Source organism: Onychomys torridus, chromosome X, assembly GCF_903995425.1.
Source record: "Onychomys torridus chromosome X, mOncTor1.1, whole genome shotgun sequence".
In the NCBI taxonomy this organism is placed as follows: domain Eukaryota; kingdom Metazoa; phylum Chordata; class Mammalia; order Rodentia; family Cricetidae; genus Onychomys; species Onychomys torridus.
Window position 1 is genome coordinate 124956365 of NC_050466.1, and position 19401 is coordinate 124975765.

The 19401-nt window shown below is 40.8% G+C and overlaps 2 protein-coding genes across 3 annotated transcripts in view; one reads left to right on the plus strand and one right to left on the minus strand.

The window, feature by feature from the left end:
• Tmem164 (transmembrane protein 164) overlaps positions 1-19401 on the plus strand; it is a 278095-nt gene that overhangs the window by 166545 nt on the left and 92149 nt on the right. The gene's annotated exons all lie outside the window — the stretch shown is intronic.
• Positions 15994-19401, minus strand: part of Ammecr1 (AMMECR nuclear protein 1) — a 108251-nt gene continuing 104843 nt past the window's right edge. The window contains exon 6 of the mRNA XM_036174083.1: positions 15994-17566. Within this exon, the coding sequence (XP_036029976.1) occupies positions 17452-17566 (115 nt within the window). The 3' untranslated portion in view covers positions 15994-17451. The remainder of the gene's footprint in view (positions 17567-19401) is intronic.

Consider the following 19401-nt stretch of genomic DNA (forward strand, 5'->3'; position numbering starts at 1 on the left):
GCCTGAGCCACTCGCTGGTCATGCTGTTGTCCACCAACTCAATCCCAGACCCACCTCTGTACCAGCCACCAGCTTTCCCCGCCGACTCTTGTCCTTTAACCTCATTTTCCCAGGGGCTTACAGAGGGGGCACTAGCCTGCCTCAGCTCTGTCTACAGGTTCCTCTTCCCCTGACAGCCAAGAGCACAATCTCTTGGCTATTTCATTTGTTCACAAAGATCCTGGACCCTGCAGCATTATGTCTCATGGGAACTCAGGCCCTTCCTATGCATCTTTGGATCTACCTTATGTTTGAACGGTGCCGGAGTGGCTCACTCTGTATTTATGGCCTGGGAGGCAGTGGTGGGGGTGTGGGGGTCAGGTAGAGAATGTCAATGCTGAGGCCTGACTCAAGCACATAATTCCAGGCAAACTTTTCTGTTGTTCTTGTACTTGCTTTAAGCCCCCAGGTTCTGAGTCATCTCTTTGACCTGGCAGTCTATAGTGGTGCTTTTATGAAACCTTTTAAGACATCTAAAAGGCACGAAGAGTAACAGCTAAATCCAACTTAAGGAAGTGAACATTGCCAGTGCAATTGAAGCTCCTCCAGACAGTTAGAAATCATTCCTCCACATTTCATAGATTCTGAGGAGGTACCTTAGAGGGCCCCTTCTGGGCATGAGGGATAGGGGGCAGAGTAGTTGGCCTCTGCGTTTCATCACACAGCTTGTCCTTCGAGTAGCCATTAGCAGCTACTGGGGTTTTGACTGCACTCACCCGCTGTGCCTTTATGCACCCTGTGTTGTGGAAGTCTGTGGGGATGTGGTGTGTGTAGAAGAGGTGATAGCTTTATTTTAATGGATTTTTCTCTTTTTCTTTGGCTCTAAGACATTTTGGTCATGTTTTAATATCTCTGTAAAGCTGAGTGTACCTTGTGATCAATGACATGCAACCTCTTTCATTTCCAGTGGAATAAAATAAGAGATATCTTACAACCTACAGTGATTCAGAGCCACTTTAAATCATGTAATTGTTTCTTCTTCCCCTCTTCAAGGAAGTCACTTTCCTGCTCCAAAAAACCCCTTTGTGATAAAGTTAGAAATGTTTAGCATGTGCCATCATTATCACACTTTGTCCAACCTAGATGTGGTAATACAGGCCTGAAATCCCAGTACTTGGAATCCTCACACTTGGGATGTTGAGGCAGGAGGACTCTAAGTTGGGAAGACAGCCTGGGCTACAGAGCAAGACCCCATGTCAATGAAAGAATACATAAACCCAAGACCGTCTTCCTTCTCTACAAGCATCCATGAAGCCAGACAAGCGTTCTGCTTCCTACCAAGGAGATTCATTCTGTTGAACTCTCTCCCAAGACAAGTGGTTTTGGGGACACAATACTGAGGAGGCCAAGTTCACCTGCATCAGGACGACCATTGTGCCAAATGAGGGGGAGAGAGCCAGACAAACCAGACTAGGCCAGGTCTAACAGCTCTGGGATTTTTTTATTTGTTTGTTTTTTGTTTTTTCATTATTGTTGTTTGTTTTGTTTTGTTTTTATTTATTTCCCAACCACAGCCTAGAAAGACAGCTCAGTCTGGTTCCTTAAGGAGCTTTATGTTAGTCAAACGCCAGACATGAGGTGAGCTGGCAGCAGCGGTATCAGAGAGGAGGCAGAGCCTTGCCTGTCCAGAAGCGTCTAGGTTGACATAAGTGCTTGTCTGGCCCACACAGAGGAGGAAGGCAGTGATTTCCTGGCTTTCTCAAGGTGGAGGAAGGGGAGCCAATGGGCCTTTCAAGGAAAACCAATGGCTTGACCTGAGGCAGCTTGAACCCTGGGTATTTCCAATAGCCTGAGCAGTTGCCAACTGCTAAAAGCCTGGCTGCCTTGCAAGTTAAGCTTGGCCCATTATAACCTTCAGGTCTTGCTCTTCTAGAAGGAAAAAGGCGTGTCTGCAGCAAACCTGGGATACTTGGAGTCAAGAAACAGCTTTTGGACATTTTTTCCCCTAGAGGGTTTAGCAAGATCTGATCATCCTGGATTAGAGCTGCCCTCACGTAACTGGGTTAAAGTGTTGGCCTACTTAGGCCCCTCCTGCTGTGGCCTCCTTCAAAGCTGATGAGGCAGATTAGGGGGCTATTTCTGAGCACTAGTCATGTACCCACAAGCCTGGAGCAGTCCTCCCCTGACTAGAAAGACAATAACCATGGCAGAGACAGTCTGCCTTGCCTGTAGGAAAGCACTGCTGTCAGACACACCCTGAGTCTTGGGAAAAGCAAGTAGCCATATGTCAGGGTTGTGGATATTGACCTTACTAAACCAGACCAACCTGTCAGTTTCCAGATACAGACCTACAAAACTGACCAAGAAATTCATTTTCAAGAATGGACTTAGTCCTATAACTTTTACTATCTTCATTTGTAGAGAGAGATGGTAGGCCATCAACAATGGCCGCCACTAGCCTCCACTCAGTAGTCTCTGCCTTAGAGGAAGATTGCTGTCTTAACCTGTCTGAGCCTCAGTTTGATCATTCACAAGAAAACAGTAACAGTACTCACTTCAGAGCACTATCGTAAGGATCTAGTAGAGTACATAAAACTAGGAACTGTTTCCATCAGCGCTAAGCATCACCACTACCATCAGCATCACCACTACCACCATCGCCACCACCATAATCATTGTCATCACTGTCATCTTCATCAAGACCAATAGTGAACGGTAGAAAGCTCAGTCTCTGGAGCCCAACAAGCTTGATTTGAATCCTGGCTTTGCCTCTTTAGGTAGCCATGTATAAGGGACAACTTGTTTGAGTTTCATTCTTACTTTGTAAAATGGAAAACATCAGGCTATTGAAAAATGAACAATATGATTCTTAGTTCACAGGATGCATTTAATTGGTGTTGGCTTATTATAATTGTTAAAAAGGAATGATCATGAAGAGTTGCGCCTAAATGTTTATGATTGTGGGAAGGAATATGCAAAGCAAGGGATACTGAGTGTAGTTGAAGCATTCATATGATGTTTTAATTGTGGATATACTTCTCAATACATCGTCACACCTGAAGGATATGTAAACTATAGACTTTGACTAATAAGTATGTGACAATGCAGGTCCTTCAGATGCTGCAAATGTATCATTTTGGTGCAGGATGCTGATAGTAGGGAAGACTGTGAAGGGGAAAGGGAACTTTCTCTTTAATTTTCATGCAAAATTAAAACTCTTCTAAACAATAGAATCTGTTTTAGAAGATTTGGAAAGAAATGATTAGCTAGATGTTAAATACATTCCTATGGTAGTCATTAAAAACAATAAGCTGGGTGTTGGTGGCACATGCCTTTAATCCCAGCACTCGGGAGGCAGAGGCAGGTGGATCTCTGTGAGTTTGAGGCCAGCCTGGTCTACAGAGCGAGATCCAGGAAAGGCTCAAAGCTACACAGAGAAACCCTGTCTTGAAAAACCAAAAACCAAAAACCAAAAAACAAAAAAAAAGAAGAAAAGAAAAAAAACCTAAAAAATATAGGAAAAAGGAAACAGGGAAGGAATAAAAAAAATGTACTGAAAAATGCAGCACATCAAACACAAAATAAGGTAGTAACAGGAGGAATTGAGAAACAAAAGAAATGGATGGTATATGGAAATTTTACTTAATGGCAGAATTAAGTAGTTACTTATCAATACTCACTTTAAATATAAGTGAAGGAAATTCACCATCTAAAATACAGATAATGGCAGGTTGTATTGAAAGTCTTCTGGAGCTGGAGAAGTGGCTTCACACTCTCCCAGAAGATCGGAGTGTGCTTCTCAGCACCCACGTGGGGAGGCCCACAGCCATCTGTAATGCCAGCTCCCAGGGGTCCAACACTTGCTTCTGTCCTCTGGAGGCACCTGCCTACATGTGGCATACGCAGATATACGTACACATAAAAGAGCACTTCCATGCAAATAATAACCACAATGAAGCTGAAGTGGTAGCGACACTAATATGAAACATAATCAATCCATTTTTAAGTAAAAAACTTATAAGAAACAAAGTACCCCAGGCGGTAGTGGTGCACACCTTTAATCTCACCACTCAGAGGCAAAAGCTGGTGGATCTCTGTGAGTTCGAGGCCAGCCTGGTCTACAGAGTGAGTTGCAGGACAGCTAGGACTATACAGAGAAACCCTGTCTCAAAAAACCAAGCAAGCAAACAAACAAAAGAAACAAAGTACATTTTATTGATAAGAGGAATAAATAATAGTGAAGATACAGCAATTAAACACGTGTGCATCAGAGTCCCCATCACATAGTTGGATAGTAGGTTTTGTCGTAAGTGCTTTTTATCATGGCAAAGAATTTGCCTTCCATTCTCAATTTGCCTTGTTTTCATTATGAAAGGGTGTTTGTTGACTCTTGTCAAATGCGTTCTCTGCTTTTGGTGAGGGGAAGACCCGTTTATTATTCGCACCTCTGCTATCAACTGGGAATCTTAGCCAGAGTAGTTGAACAAAAGTCTTTGTTCCCCAAGATAGTTTTGTTTCTACTATCATTATATGTACACATTACTGTATATATGCATGTATGTGTATATAATCTAGGAATTGCAAATCAGAGAAATGGAACTTAAAATCTATGGCATTTTCTTTTCTTAGACAGACTTCATTCCCCACTTGCACCCATTTTCCTGCAAAAAATATGATTTCACTTTTCTCTATGGCTGAAAGAATTTCATTGTGATATATGCCACACAAAAATATTAATGCAAAGAGGACATGAATCTACAAAGGAGCTGTGTTAGGGTGGCAGTGGGTAGTTGGGGGATGGGGTGGAAATGATCAAGATAGATTGCATACTAAGAATAATGAAAAATGGATCTATAAAGGAAAAGAGAAGGAAAGCCGCCTGCATTTGGAAATTAGGAAAAAGTAGGGACTTTTCTCTCAAGTAGCACTTATCTCTCAAACAGGGGGACTGAGTCTGTCCCTAAAACCTTTGCAAAAATGCCGGGCATGGTGGCATGTGCTTGTAATCTCAGTACTGGGGAAACAGACAGGCGATCCCTAGAACTCACTGGTTAGCCAGTTTGACTTATTTGGTGAGCTCCAGACCAACAAGAGACCTTGTATCAAAGGAGGTAGATGGCATTCTTGAGAATGATACCTGTTGTCCTCTGGCATACATGTGCATGTGTGTGAGCACGTATACACATACAAAAGGAAAAGCAAAACTCTATGTGGACAATATCATTATATTAATATATCCCATAAAACATAGCCACTCAATTATGGGAATCAATAAATACACTCAGCAAGATTTCAGGATATAAAAACTAACACATCAAAATTAGTTATGCTTCTGTATGCCAGGAAAAAAACATTTTAAAAATGAAGAAAATCCTATTTATGATAGCATGTAAAAGCATTTTTTAAAAACCTAGGGGTAAATGTAATCAAAGAGGAAATAACTTGTACACAGTAAACTATAAAATATTGCTCAAATGTGTACATAAATAAAATTTCATGTGTTGAATAAATGGAAAAATAGTAAGATGGCAATGGTCTCCAAAGCTAGCTACTGCCCCATCAAAGTTTCCAATCCTTAACTTTATATATGGAATCTTGAATATTTGAAACAGCATTGAAAAAGGAAAAAAACCACCTTTGTTTCAAAACCTACTCCAAAGTTACTGTAATCAAGGTGATTTAGTACTAGGAGAAAGATAAACCAATGGGAAACAATAGAAAAGTCCAGAAATAATCATCAATGTCATCAATTGATTTTTCAACAAGGATGCCCAAACCATTCAATGGGAGAAATGGTGTTGGGTCAGCCATGTAACCACATGCAGAACAATGAAATTTGAATGGCTACCTCACATTCATACAAAAATTAACAATCAAATCCTTAAATTTAAAGGCTTAATCAATCTATAGGGCTATTGGAAGAATATATAGGGTAAATCTTTAGGACGCTGGTTTGGCAATTAGTTCTTAGGTTAGAGAAAACACAAAGGAGCAAGTTAAAAACTAATAAACTTGGATAAAGGCTTAATATCCTGAGTACAAAAAGAATTCTTATAATTTGGTAGAAAAATACACCTCACCCAAACAAATAAAACTAAAAAACAAATTGTTCAATTAAGAACTAAGCAAAGAACTTGAATAGAAGGTTTCCCCAGAGATATGCCATAAATACACCAATGACCAATAAACATGGAAAAAATCATTCCACATCCCTAATCATTAAAGAAGTGCAAATGCAAACCATAAAGAAGCTGGACATGGTGATGTACATCTGTCAGGGATATGGGAATGGGAGGTTTATGACTTCAAGGTTGGCCTCCACTTCGAGTGAGGGCCTGTCTCAAAAACCAAAAGCCAAAATGAGTGTAACAGATACCAGAGAGAAGGGATTCCCATGAAAGAAATATGTACTTTGGCTCACAGCTCTACTGGCTCCTTGGTGGCTTAGCCTATTGCACATCATGGTAAGAGCCAGTGGTGGATGAAGGTCAGAATTTCATGTCTGCTGGATGCAAAGGCAGTCAGCAAGGAGCTAGGGTCCCAGTATCCCCCCTCAAGGATGTGCCTGAGTCAAGAGACTCCTCCTCCATCTAGGTTCTCACCTCTTAAATGTTCCACTATTTCTCAATAGTGTCACAGGCTGGGAACTTGGTCTTTGACACATAGGCCTTTGGGGGACACTTAGCCAAGCCACAACATTGAAATGCCACTTCACCTCCACTGAGATGGCTTTGATTTTTAACAAGGCCAGAGTGTATGTTTCAGAGGAATGAAACCCATGCACCTAGAAACTTGTATAGAACTGTCCCTAGGCAACACTGCTGATGAGAGCCAACAGGTGGAGACAAGCCATTATGATGGATAAACAAATCGTGTTACATGACACATGAAATATTATTCACCCATGAAAAGGAACAGTACCAAGACGTGGGTGGGGGTTGAGGAGTGGCTTGTCACTGTTTTGGGGTGTGCTTATGGAGTGATGCAGAAGTGTTTGGAAATTGAAAGCTGGTGGCTGTAAAACACCGAAGATACTGTTACTGAGAGCCCACACTATAAACTGGTTAATTGTATGCAATCTAAGTTTTACCTTAAGAAAAGAACATGTCCAATAAAAATAATGAAATCGAGCAGTTTCTTTTTCACTCCTAAGTGCCTTGTGCACCTCTTCTCACACTACCTCCTGGTATAACCATCCACAAAGCAGAAAGTGTTGCCCATGCTTTCCCACCTATTGCCGTACAATGTCTATTTGACCTTCTTCCGTAAGTAAGCAAATACAAATGTCCCACAGAAGAGGAATCCATTCTATCTGAACAACTGGGCCAGCCCATATCTCTTTTTTGTTTGTTTGTTTTTCGAGACAGAGTTTCTCTGTAGCTTTGTGCCTTTCCTGGAACTCACTCTGTAGACCAGGCTGGCCTGAACTCACAGAGATCCACCTGCCTCTGCCTCCTGAGTGCTGGGATTAAAGGCGTGCGCCACCATTGCCTGGCCAGCCCATATCTCTTAAATGTGTCATTCCGGGGTGCTATTACTAGATATGCATGGCAAGACAAGACCCAAATCACCAAGACACTAGTAATGAAGGCCACACATTTTTGTCTTTGAGTGTGATTCTTATAGAGGTCACTGCAGAGGCCTCCTGTGCCACAGGGTTACAATGCCTCTATGAAGCTCCTGGAGTTCCCTGGGATGTCTAAAGTAGCAAGAGTGTAGGGAAATATTCGCATTACTCACCCCAGCACTATTCCTCAGGAAGATGGGGTTTTCAGGATAGACAGATGGATCAGTGGTAAAGAGTGTGTACTGCTCTTTCAGAAGACCCAGAACCGATGTTTAATGGCTTACAACCTCACAATACCTGTAACTCCACCTCAATGGGATCAGATATCTCTAGCCTCTGTACTCATTTTCCCCATGGGGTTTCCCACTCCTTCCAGTTCATGCCACTCTCTCTGCCAGGCTATGCTTGAGTGGGCACTATTATGTTCCTTCAAGCTATCTGGCCAGGACCCATTTATGTCCTATGCTGAAACCCATAGTGTGTATTTACCGTTGTGGATTATTCCAGAATACCACTTAGGAGGAAATACAAACGACACAGAAAGTGACACAAAAATGTCCAGTTTTGACTCCACCTGATGGTCACTCAGTGCCCACAAGTCAGCAGCTTTCTCTCAGTTCAAATGGCATTTACAAAACGGCTGTGCTTCCGACCTCAACATAGCCACAACTTCATTTTGCCTCCTTGCCCTTCCTATGTAGCAGGTGATTCATAAAGTTACCCTGATTTCCCTTTTCTTGTCATTTGCCTTTGTTAGCCTCTCCTCCTGCCCCAGGAAGGGATTTTTGCCTCCTATGGGATCAGCATTGGACTAGAAATCTTCCTGTGCACTCTCATCTTGGGCCCAAAGGCAGCCTCTTGGAGCAAATGGCCTAGACTCTGTTTCCTCTTTTCTCTGTCTTTTGTCTTGATGCCAGGAAGGGCCATGTGCCTCTCAGAGGGCAAGTTCACAGGAAGGAACACAATTTCCAGTTTCCAAATACCATTCTGTGTGTCCATCCATAAACCTTATTCTTGAATGATCCTAGTGACCTTGCACATTTCTCATAGGAAACACGACAGCCACATGTGAGGGTAGAAAAAAGAATCCAGTTTTTTGTTGTTGTTGTTTTGTTTTGTTTTGTTTTTGTTTTTCGAGACAGGGTTTCTCTGTGTAGCTTTGCGCCTTTCCTGGAACTTGCTTTGGAGACCAGGCTGGCCTCGAACTCACAGAGATCTGCCTGCCTCTGCCTCCCGAGTGCTGGGATTAAAGGCGTGCACCACCACCGCCCAGCAAGAATCCAGTTTTATTGTGCTTCATATAGAGTTTATGGCACAGACAAGTTGGAGGGCCAGAAATTAAACTGCCATTTTTATTAACATCACTCTGAGGTGGAAGCCATTTAGAAAAACCCTATGATGACAAGCCACTGCTGCCCGGATCCAGTCTGAAGTTTTGCAGCAAGAACTAACTTGTATGCCCCTCCCAATTCTTATCCCAGATTATTAATTTGTCTTCTGCAATTATATGATATTCATTCTGCAACCAAGCAAAGCACTGTGACTCTGAGGCCACGGGCACTCAATAAATATTGATGGATCACATCGAGCCTGACATTTGGGAGGAAAAGGCCAAAAACGGCAGTCATTCCATCTAATGACGGCTTCCCAGTGGCTCCCAGAATAACTCACAGTTGGGACTCCAGCAGTCATCCTCGGGTTGTCTGGTGAGATCCTTGGGTTATCACAACTGTTCCAGTTTTCCATAAACACAATTCAAACAACACACTTATGTGTGTGTTTAAGTATATACTATTTTTAAAATGTAATTTTAAAAACCAAACGGAAGAGAACACCTCATATGTTATATCCCCAAGGGCAATAGATACCCACTGGTGAGTTAGTTACAGAAGCAAGTTGACTCATTTCTGCTCAACGATGGGGGCGATGCTTCTTCCTGCTGGAACTTCTTGGAGCTTTGACTCACTGGTTCAGGTTGTAGCTGTACTGGGCTTTTATAGCTTAGGCTGATATGGACCCACTGCTATGAGACTGTGTGCATAGTATAATGCCTTTTCTTTGTGTCAATTGAAGGCCTTCTTGCTGTTGCCCAGCCAAACTAAAATATAGAAAGAAATTGAGTCTGGAGATTATCTACAACCGCCATCCCTCTCCCCAATCACAACTGTATTGTAGTCACTAACACAGCCTTATTGTTCTTAACATTATAAGCAACTGGCATCCATTTGCAGTGTAGAGCGATGAAATACCACTTTACATCTATTTTTAACACAGTCAAGTGACAACTATGATTTTGATTTAAAAAAAAAAAAAGCTTCTTCTTCTTCCACTTTGAAAGGAGACTAATGGTTGAACAAATTAGCCACCTCTTCTGACCTAGATGTGTTGGAAAGGGAGCAAGAGCAGCCAGCACAGTTGATGAGCACAGAAGCATTCAAGGCAGCCACTACTCAGCTGTATGCAACAAACTTAGACAGCAGGCCTGCTAGCTCCCTCAGTGTAAATAAGTCATCAGTGGCCAGGATGGAAGTCTGTGAATGCAGGGCCACACCTGCTTACAATAAAGCACATGCCTGTCCTCTCCCAGCTCTCTAAGTGGTTCCACTTAAAGGGTTGGAGATATAGTACCTGCTGAACATTAACAGAGTTTCCAATCACCTGTGATTTCAGATGCCTATAGTCAACCATGGAAGATTCCAGGAATAAACAAGTATTTGTGTGTTCTTATTTATTTTTTTGCTTTTCTGGTGGGGAAAAGCCTTTATTTAAGAGTCTGGAAAATTAGTGATATGTAACAATATATAAGCTAATGACCTCTTGGCTACTGGCACATGACCAGAGGCACCAGCAAAGAACTTGTCCTAGCATGCAAAGGGATATAAGCACCACCTCCTATACCATACCAACATACTCTAATGATCTAGCATGAATGTCCTTTAAATCCCCTTTTTGCTTGCACCTCAAAAAGCCCTAATATGTCATAGCCAGGCTGGTGGTGTAGACCTCTAAGCCCAGCACTCTGGAGGCAGACTAACCTCTGAGTTCCAGGACCGCCAGGCACACAGAGAACCCTGACTTGACGCCTCCCCCCAAATCCCTAATGTGGATAATTTGTGGAGACTACCTTCAGTGCAACCAATTACCACAAGCTATTCAGGGGTACTCTTACACAACCCCCATTCTTTTATCTAGAAAATGGGAGTTCAGCACTTATCTCAGGAACACAGTGACAATGAATCTGTCAATCCTAAGGTGGGACATAGGCAAGCCTGATCACTACATGTGAAACTACTTCACCTTGGGTGTATTACCCCCTTGAAACCAACTTCAAGGCATTCAACTCATTAGTTTAAGTTTTCAACCTTGCTTGGGTCCGAGGCAGCTGCAGGGCTGGGCACCAGTTCCAGAGGGTTGGCCACCAAGTCCACAACAGAAAGCAGTATTTGTGTTTTCAATTGCATTGTGTTAGAGGTAACATGAGGAAATCTCACAACACCTCACTATGTCTTATTCATTCCTTTGTCTACCATACACACACACACACACACACACACACACACACACACACACACACTGTATATATAACCTTTATCACACATAACACACACACAAAACTTACCTGTTAACCACTTAGCAGGCATCTCATTATCAGACTTACCATGCAGTACTGTAATATTTGGGTTCACAGAACCCTTATTTTACTTAATAATGGTCAGAAAATCAGGAGTAGTGATGCTGGTGATTGTATTACAGCATGCTATTGCAGCTATTCTTAGTTATTAATCTTTTATAGTGCCTAATTCTATGGGTAGTAATAGGAAAAGTAGTATATATTGGGGTTTTCTACTGGCAGGTTTCAGCTATCCATTCAAGGACTTGGTATGTGTCCCCCTACAAGTAAGGAATCTGTATACTGTTATAGGGCCATTTCTCTTGGTAGTACTAGGGATTAAATCCAGGCCTTAGGCACATTAGACAAGAACTCTATAATTGAGCTATACTTCCAGTCTGAAAGGATCATTTTAAAGAGATGGCATCCAAACTGTTGGCAAAAGTAAGCTGGCTTCTAAATGGTACTTAAGATAATTCCTTCCATTTCTTGAAAGATTTCTTCCATCAGACTTAGGAACTGGAAAGGAGGAGGCTGTAGGTATGGAGCAAGGTCTTTCAATACAGTTGTAAAAAAAAAAAAGGAAAACCAACCCAAACAAACAAACAAAAAACCTGAAACCAACCAGTCTAACAAGGGCTGGCCTCAGCTGCACTCTCCTGTTTATCTTTCCCTCTTGAAACTGAAAAGCCTGGGCAAACACAGATGGGTAGTTTTCAAGTGTTCAACTGATCCAAAAGAATACTGGTTTCAGCTCTTAAGGGCAGAGCCAAAGAAAGGAGAAGAAGGCATGTTGGATAGGCAGTCTTTTTTTTTTTTTTTTTTTTGCCAGCTCTCCTAGCTGGCAGCTCTGAGCCACAGGTACCTTCCCTCCCCACCCCGGGCACTTTCCCTAGCTCACACAAACAGGATCCCATGGTGATGGTGTTGTCCCATGAACAGAGAGGAAGTGCCTCAGCCTGCAAAGCCACACTTGCCTTCTGAATTGCCGAGCTGTTTAAAAGGTACCCAGTGGGGCATGAAATCCAAAGGGACTACTGAAAGTCGAAGAAGAATTGAGGGAAGCTGAACGTGATTAGCGAAGTTGAAATCTGTCCAGACCATTGAGTTCACCACTGATGCCATAAAAAGAATGCTGTGGGCCTGTTACATTGCTTTATTCTACCTGAAACTATTAATATGGTCTAAATAATGAAGAAATCTTAATGTCCCATTAAACACAAATGAAGAAAATGAATAAACCGCAAGTAGAAGATACTGCCTTAATAGAGTACTAGCCCAAACCACAATAGTTCTTTAGGGCCTGAGATGCCTGTTTTCAGCTGCCGTGATTGACATAAGCACATGTTATAAAATTCGCATGGTCCTAGGGCTTTGGAGCAATGTAACTGAAAATTGTCCTGTTTATATTCAAGTAGCAACTAAGGCTGAAACATGCAAGATGAAAGTGAGTCAGCAAATGATGGATAAAGAGCCAGAGGCATTGTCAACAATCTGGTTGGTAGCCTTCCCATAGAGAAGAGACACATGGCAGCCGCTGCCAGAGATCCGCACTGCAAGTGCCTCCTTTCTGGATGCAAGATTTTACCTGGCCCTTGAAAGTTGTGGCACCAGTTACCCTACCCCTAAGCCCAGGCATTTTCCTCAAGTTGGCAAGTCAGCCCCACTCTGGAGCTAGCAATGTACATGGCGCTCAGTCTCGGTGTGTAGAATGCCCACTGTGTACAGCCCTTGGCTTGCCACCATATTAAGATTTTCAGGGTGCAACCTATACTCTGAAAATGGGTAGAGAATGATGTTTAAAGAAACAGTTTACACTTAATCAGGTGTTTTCGCCAAAATTGACCATGTCCTCCACAGCTCATGAATGACCACCCTTGTACAAAGTGACTTGGAGGCCGGCCTGAGGAACAGAAGTTCCAATGGCCCTAACACCTCATCATGAGGCAAGTTAAATAAATACATAAATCCAAAACAAAGATTTAGTTTTAACATTTTATTGGGTAAATGATTTTAAAGGTAATAACAATAGTGTCAAAACTACTACAATATCTTTCCACAGCCATACCATACAGACCCACATAAACCTTTTCATATTTTTTTCTTTTTTTGTTCATTTTTAATATTTTAAAGCCATACAGGTCATATAAAATGCCCACTTCCAATAGCTTCTTCAAACTAGTAAGCAATTCAGTGTGGAGGGAGGGAAGGAGGACCTAGTCAGAATGAAGGGGCTTCAGGTAATCGGGATGTCTCACTGGAATCAAAAGCCAGGCTACTACGAAAGAAGGGAGAGCTTTTTGTTCATTACAAGTCTCCCATTGCATCAGCAAAAACTCTTTATGCTGGTGACCGATTCCAAGTAATTTGGGGGAACATATAAAACACTAAAATAACTTAGAAACTAGATCCAAATATCTCAAAAGTAAGCAACTTTGATATACAAAAGCAGTCAGAGGTGGTTACAAAAGTATTGTTTGTTTGTTTTGTTTTTCTCAGTGCGTCTATGCACCAGCGCAGTTACTGGGTCTGGAGCAAAAGAAAAGGTTCATTTTCTTCTGAGACAGTAATAAAAAACAAGGAAAACATAGCTTTGTATATAAAGGATCAATGCTGGTCTTAAGAATAATGTAATCAGAAACCCTTAAATCGAGAGGCACACAATGGGTTTCCACTTGTAAAAAATAAAAGGAAAGTCACCAGTTTATTTAAATGGAGGAGGTGCTTACACTCCTCAAATAAACTTAATTCATTTTAACGTCACTAGCAAAAAATCACTTAGAAACTGTACAAAAATAAAAAAGTTAACACATTTAATCCTGCAAGGTTTTTGTAAGGACCGGAAGGCAGGCTTTTGGAGCAGCATTTGGGCATGGCTGGGGGCTTCTTTGGTTTGATCTAACACACATAAGAGATGGAACCTATTCCAGATGACAGTTTCGAATTCTTGCACATTTGAAGACAGGAAAAGAGGCCAGTATACAAACTTCCGGTGTGCTGGATGTGCAATGGAACCACTTGCTTTGGACTGGACATCCTAGGTGAGGTGTGGGGGAGGGGAGAGAGCAAGACTTGCACTTCCTCCATTGCTTTCACTGACCTCCTCTGGGGGCATTAGAGAGGGTAGTTGCACATTCGTGCAATCAGAAGGCCACTTGAGGGGGGGGGGCAATTGTTCTTATAGAATCTGGTACCTGGCTGACCTTGTTTAAGAACAATAAAACCTTCCAGAAGTGGAAGCCTTTTGCTACATACCAAAATAAAATACACACTGTTTTCCAAGAAATACCCAGTTGCATTTGAGGGGGAAAAAAAAAAGAAAGAAACAAAGAAAGAAAAAACAACCCAAAAAACGGAAAACTTAACTTGGAACTAATTAACATTTAAAAGGGGATCTGTAAACTTTGTGCTACTCAAATGAAGTTCAAGTATTACTTCTGAGCTGTTTAAAGATCACGGAACTTATACAATATTCTGGTGATAAAGAGTGCAATTCACATTTGTGTTTCTGAACAAATAAACCACAACTGGTTAGAACAGAACTTGTGCAATTAGAATCTTTGTCCGAGTTAAAGACACATGCTACATATTTCCACATGTTCAAAGGTATTTCAAACCACATATTTAACAGCTTGTAATATACATCAAAAGTGAAAGGGCCTAGCATTTGTTTGTCTGAAGCACACCATTATAGTTTGTATAACACCCTTTACACTACAAAATCTTTTAGTCAACAGCTACTTAGACACAAAAATGCACTGTGCATCAACTTGAATACAAAAGGAGACAAAACTATCCTTTTTCCCCAAGCCATGGTGGGAAATATTGCTGACCTCGTCCTTTGAAGCCTGCAGGATGGTTATTCTTCAGTATAACATTATTACACTGGTAAGAAAATCTGTATAATATCTGCATATATCAAGGATTTTAAAAACTCTGATATGATTTTTAGAGTCCGCATGACCAGTCACATGACCTGCTCAAGATTGATTAGCACCGTTAAATACATAAACACACATATATGCATGTATGCATGTGTAAGTATATGTATACATGCATGCATATATGTATGTGATAGATCTTCTCTTTAAAAACAATAACAACAGAAAAAAAAACTAGCCATAAGCTCACCCAGACGAGGAGCTGTTGAAATGATGAGATGATGGATAAGATGGATTTCACGATATTGGTCTATTCTGTCTCTCTTCAATTTGTATGTTTCTTACTTTTTTCTTTCTATTATTTACTTATTTTTTTATTTTTTTGCAGCAGACAATACCATTCAGCTTGTGCTCACTTTCCCTATAAGGGCAAGAAAATGTCAGGTAGCCGCTTGCTTTTATACCCAAAGACTAATCTATCCCAACATGCTTCCAAGCAGAAACAACAGGACTTAGAAGCCCATTCTAGAGCCTAGAAGCTTACATTTTTCTGACAAATCTCTGCACTCAGTAGAATTGGCTCCTAAGATTGCCTTTCAGGCTAGCAATTGGCTTCTTAGTTAAGGCATCATAACTGAAAATGGTTTTACTTCAACAATGGATGCTGTGGATGAAGGAATACCAAACTTCAAAGAACTCTCATCAAAAACTGGAACTGCGTACTTTGAGCAAATTCATCCAATTGTCTTACAAACTAGAAAATGATTTTCTGAACTACCAGTCTGTCATTTATTACAGCAATTAAATGTATAAGCTTGACCATTTCATTAATCAGCGGCATGTCATAGTTTTAGAATATACATTCTACAGCATAATTTCACTCACCACTTGTTATATTGACTTCCTGTATGAAAAGAAATTATATATTTTCCCAAATATATATATATATATCTAGACATACCTATATATATATATGTGTGTGTATATATATATATGTATATACTACCATCAACAAAGGTCACTATTTGCCAGGATCATCTGTGGGTTTTCCTGGGGATAAACATAAGGGCTTCCCATTGACATCAGTAAGTTCTTTGATTGTGCCATGGGAAGAATAGCCCTGCAAATGAGCTGGGCTCTAATTAATATATCTGAATGCCATCTTCACAGGTCCAACATAATATCTGTCAACATATAAATGTGTTTCTATCAAAAGTATGTAGTGCAGAAAGAGATTCAAACTCTTTATAGTATCTCTGAAACTCAGCATTGTCTCCATGATAGACAAATTTGAAATCATAGTATATATGAACTTTTGTTTCACTAGATTATCTTTATCATGTCTTAGATAGTAGCTAAAGTTGTCTCTGACCAATTATGACTCATTGAAACCTAAAGCTAACAAATTTAAATTAATACAAAATAGACAAGTGTCTTTTTGGTTATTTGCTCAAAATAATTTTTTCAGCTAAAAAAATACTTTGGAGTAAGGAATTTTTGTAATCTGTTGTTTCTTATATAGAAACAATAAAATTTTACAAGAATATTTCTCTAAATTGCCTTTTTAAAACCCCTCTTATTTTGACTTAATTATAGTCTTCTCAAAGGCACTAAATTCTGCATCTCATCTCTTCCTAATATTTGCTGCCTTTCAAAATGAATTCTGCAGCCCATTTCAAAGGTAGCTTATACTTTTCTAAAACAGTGTTTTAGATTGTAAATTGATTCTATAACTTGATGAGCTGTCTCTTCTACGATAATCAGCACAGAAGGTATCAATGGTATTTTGCTCTCTGTGACAAGCCCTATCATGGACCTTTGAATGTTCATTACTTAAACTAAAGCTCATTTATTTTAACCATGGGAAAAACATGTACTTGACCCAAATACAAAGCTGTCATAGCAAAGAGAACTTTAGGCAAATTCAAGAGTAATATACAAATACCTGAATTTGTTATGAATTAATCCCCAATTTAGCTATCAAAAAATGACTATCTTACTGAGGAATAATAAAGCCAAACCTAACAAATCCTCAAAAACTGCATACTTTCTTCCATCCACAGTCAAAAGGGAGGAGGAAGCAGGAAAAAGAAAAGGGATAGAAAGACAGAAACCTAACTGATAAAGCAAAGCAAAAATATATCTAATATTGTAAGGAAAGAAAACTCCAAAAGCTGTATGTGCTGCAAAAAAAATATCAATGATCTAAAATAATAACAAGATCTTCTTAACAAATGCCATTTTCCTACCCGTTACCATGATGGTCTTAAGTGACAACGTCGAAGCTTCACCATGGCAACGGAAACTATCATCATAAAATGGTACAGTAAAAGAGATAGCTAGACCAAGAAGGTGTAGGGTCTCCTGGGAAGAGGTCTGCAGAGAGGCCCAGTGACTGGTTGTGCGGCTCAGTGTCAGGAATAATGGTTGTATGGCGGAAGGGGATGCCCGATGCCATTTTGGAAGTGATGATGCTGGCGATGAGCAAGGTATTCAGCATAACTCAAGGTCATCTTTTCACTACGGTACCTAAAAGGGAGTCAGGGAAGAGAAAAGTTAATATCAAGAAATGGGTGATATCTATTATTGAACTAGGAGGGCCCTAAGAGATCATTTTACATAGTAGAAAACAAGAAGCCAGGAGAGAAGCAGTTACTTGCCCAAGGTCACAAAGTTGGTAAGTAGCAAAGCTGAGATCAGAACACAGGAATCCAAACTGAGTCCAGTGCTTTTTCTGCTCTGCTGCTTGTTTACAGTGCTCCAGGAATGACAGTGCCCTTTTCACCCAATTTGGAGCAAGAAAGAACAGGGGAGAGCCAATCATTTACCATGGTGTATATATCTCCATCATGGATACATCTCATTCTTTGGACTATTTTTCTGCAGAGACCTTCCATTTCTCCCTCCTTCACCATTCCTTTCTTTGTGCACACATGTTGGGTTGGGGTTCGCCATACTGGCACTCGACTCCTCTTCTCTCCTCTATCTAGTTCTCCTTCCATGGCCTTGCTTTTCTAGAGGAAGCGTGGTCTCTCCTTTCAGTTGTCTTCTTTCTACCCATTGCCCAGCGCTGGTTCTGCCACTGTTCTTTCCTGGCTCTCAGAGGCTTCTTTGGATTCTCTTGGGCCTTTCCATGATGGTCCCACTTACCATTTACACAGATTCTTTGAGAACAGCAATGTTTCCTCTGTAATTTACCCATTCCAATCCTATACTTGCCACATTGACATTTTTAGACAAGGTCTCTCTACACAGCCCTGGATGTCCTGGAACCTGCTCTACAGACCACGCTGGCCTTCAAGCCATAGAGATCCACCTGCCTCTGCTTCCTGAATGCTGGAATGGAAGCACCAGCATACGTGGCCTGCAGAATATTTTTTAAAACCCTCTAATGGCTATCAGGTGTTTGTAGAATCAGGTCCAAATTTCTTAGTTTGGAATACCAAGCCCTTGCTTGATCTGACTCAATCTACCTTCTGGGCCACATTTTCCCTTCATGACATTTCTTATGTGCACTGAAAGACCAGCCCAATCATAGTGCTTCGTATTTCTTAAAACTGGCTTTATACTTCGCCACCTACATGCTTTGATTCACAACACATCTTCAGGGACTCCCTGTCCTCCCTCGCTTTCTACCTGTCAAACAGTCGATCCGTTTTTTCAAGCCTAGCCCTAAATCCACCTCCTCTTTGAAGTCTTCTGTCACCCACTGACTTCCTGGAGTCCCTCTTCCCCAGCATTATGATCCTACACATCCATACTATTCTGCCTTGTAGTAGTAATTATTTTTATCCATGCCCTTCTAGTCTCCTCAAACTATAAACTTGGGGGAAACAGAAATGGGGGCATTTTCAAATTTGTAACTATGCAGAGCTGAGAAAAATCCATTTTTAAACCACAGGCATGTAATGCAATTTTCTAGAATTGAAGTAAATGGAAACAGTAACCCATTTTCCTAAAACGTTTGATACTTTCTTTCGTAAGTAAGTATCCCTATTATTCCATGATGAAATTTATTTAGCATTCAAGTTCTGCTCAATTGTGTTTTTCAATAAGGCTTCATAGTAGACTTCTATCACTGCCAAAATTCTAAGGTTAAATTTGAGTTTTAGGACTGTTTATCAGAATCCTGGGGTTCTGCTAGGCAATGTCAAAAGCTAGTGAATAGCTAATTCTGGTCCTTTCTCCAATAAGGTAGTTTCAAGTCTCAGGGGTTGTTTGTACAAAGCCAGAATAATCACACAGAGCTAAAGATGGAAAGGATGGGCTACTATAGCAGGCAGTATTTACTGCCAAGCAGAGTTTGATCATATCCACTCTCAGGATGGCCCTGCTAATTGTTTCCACTGTTTTAGACAAGAGAC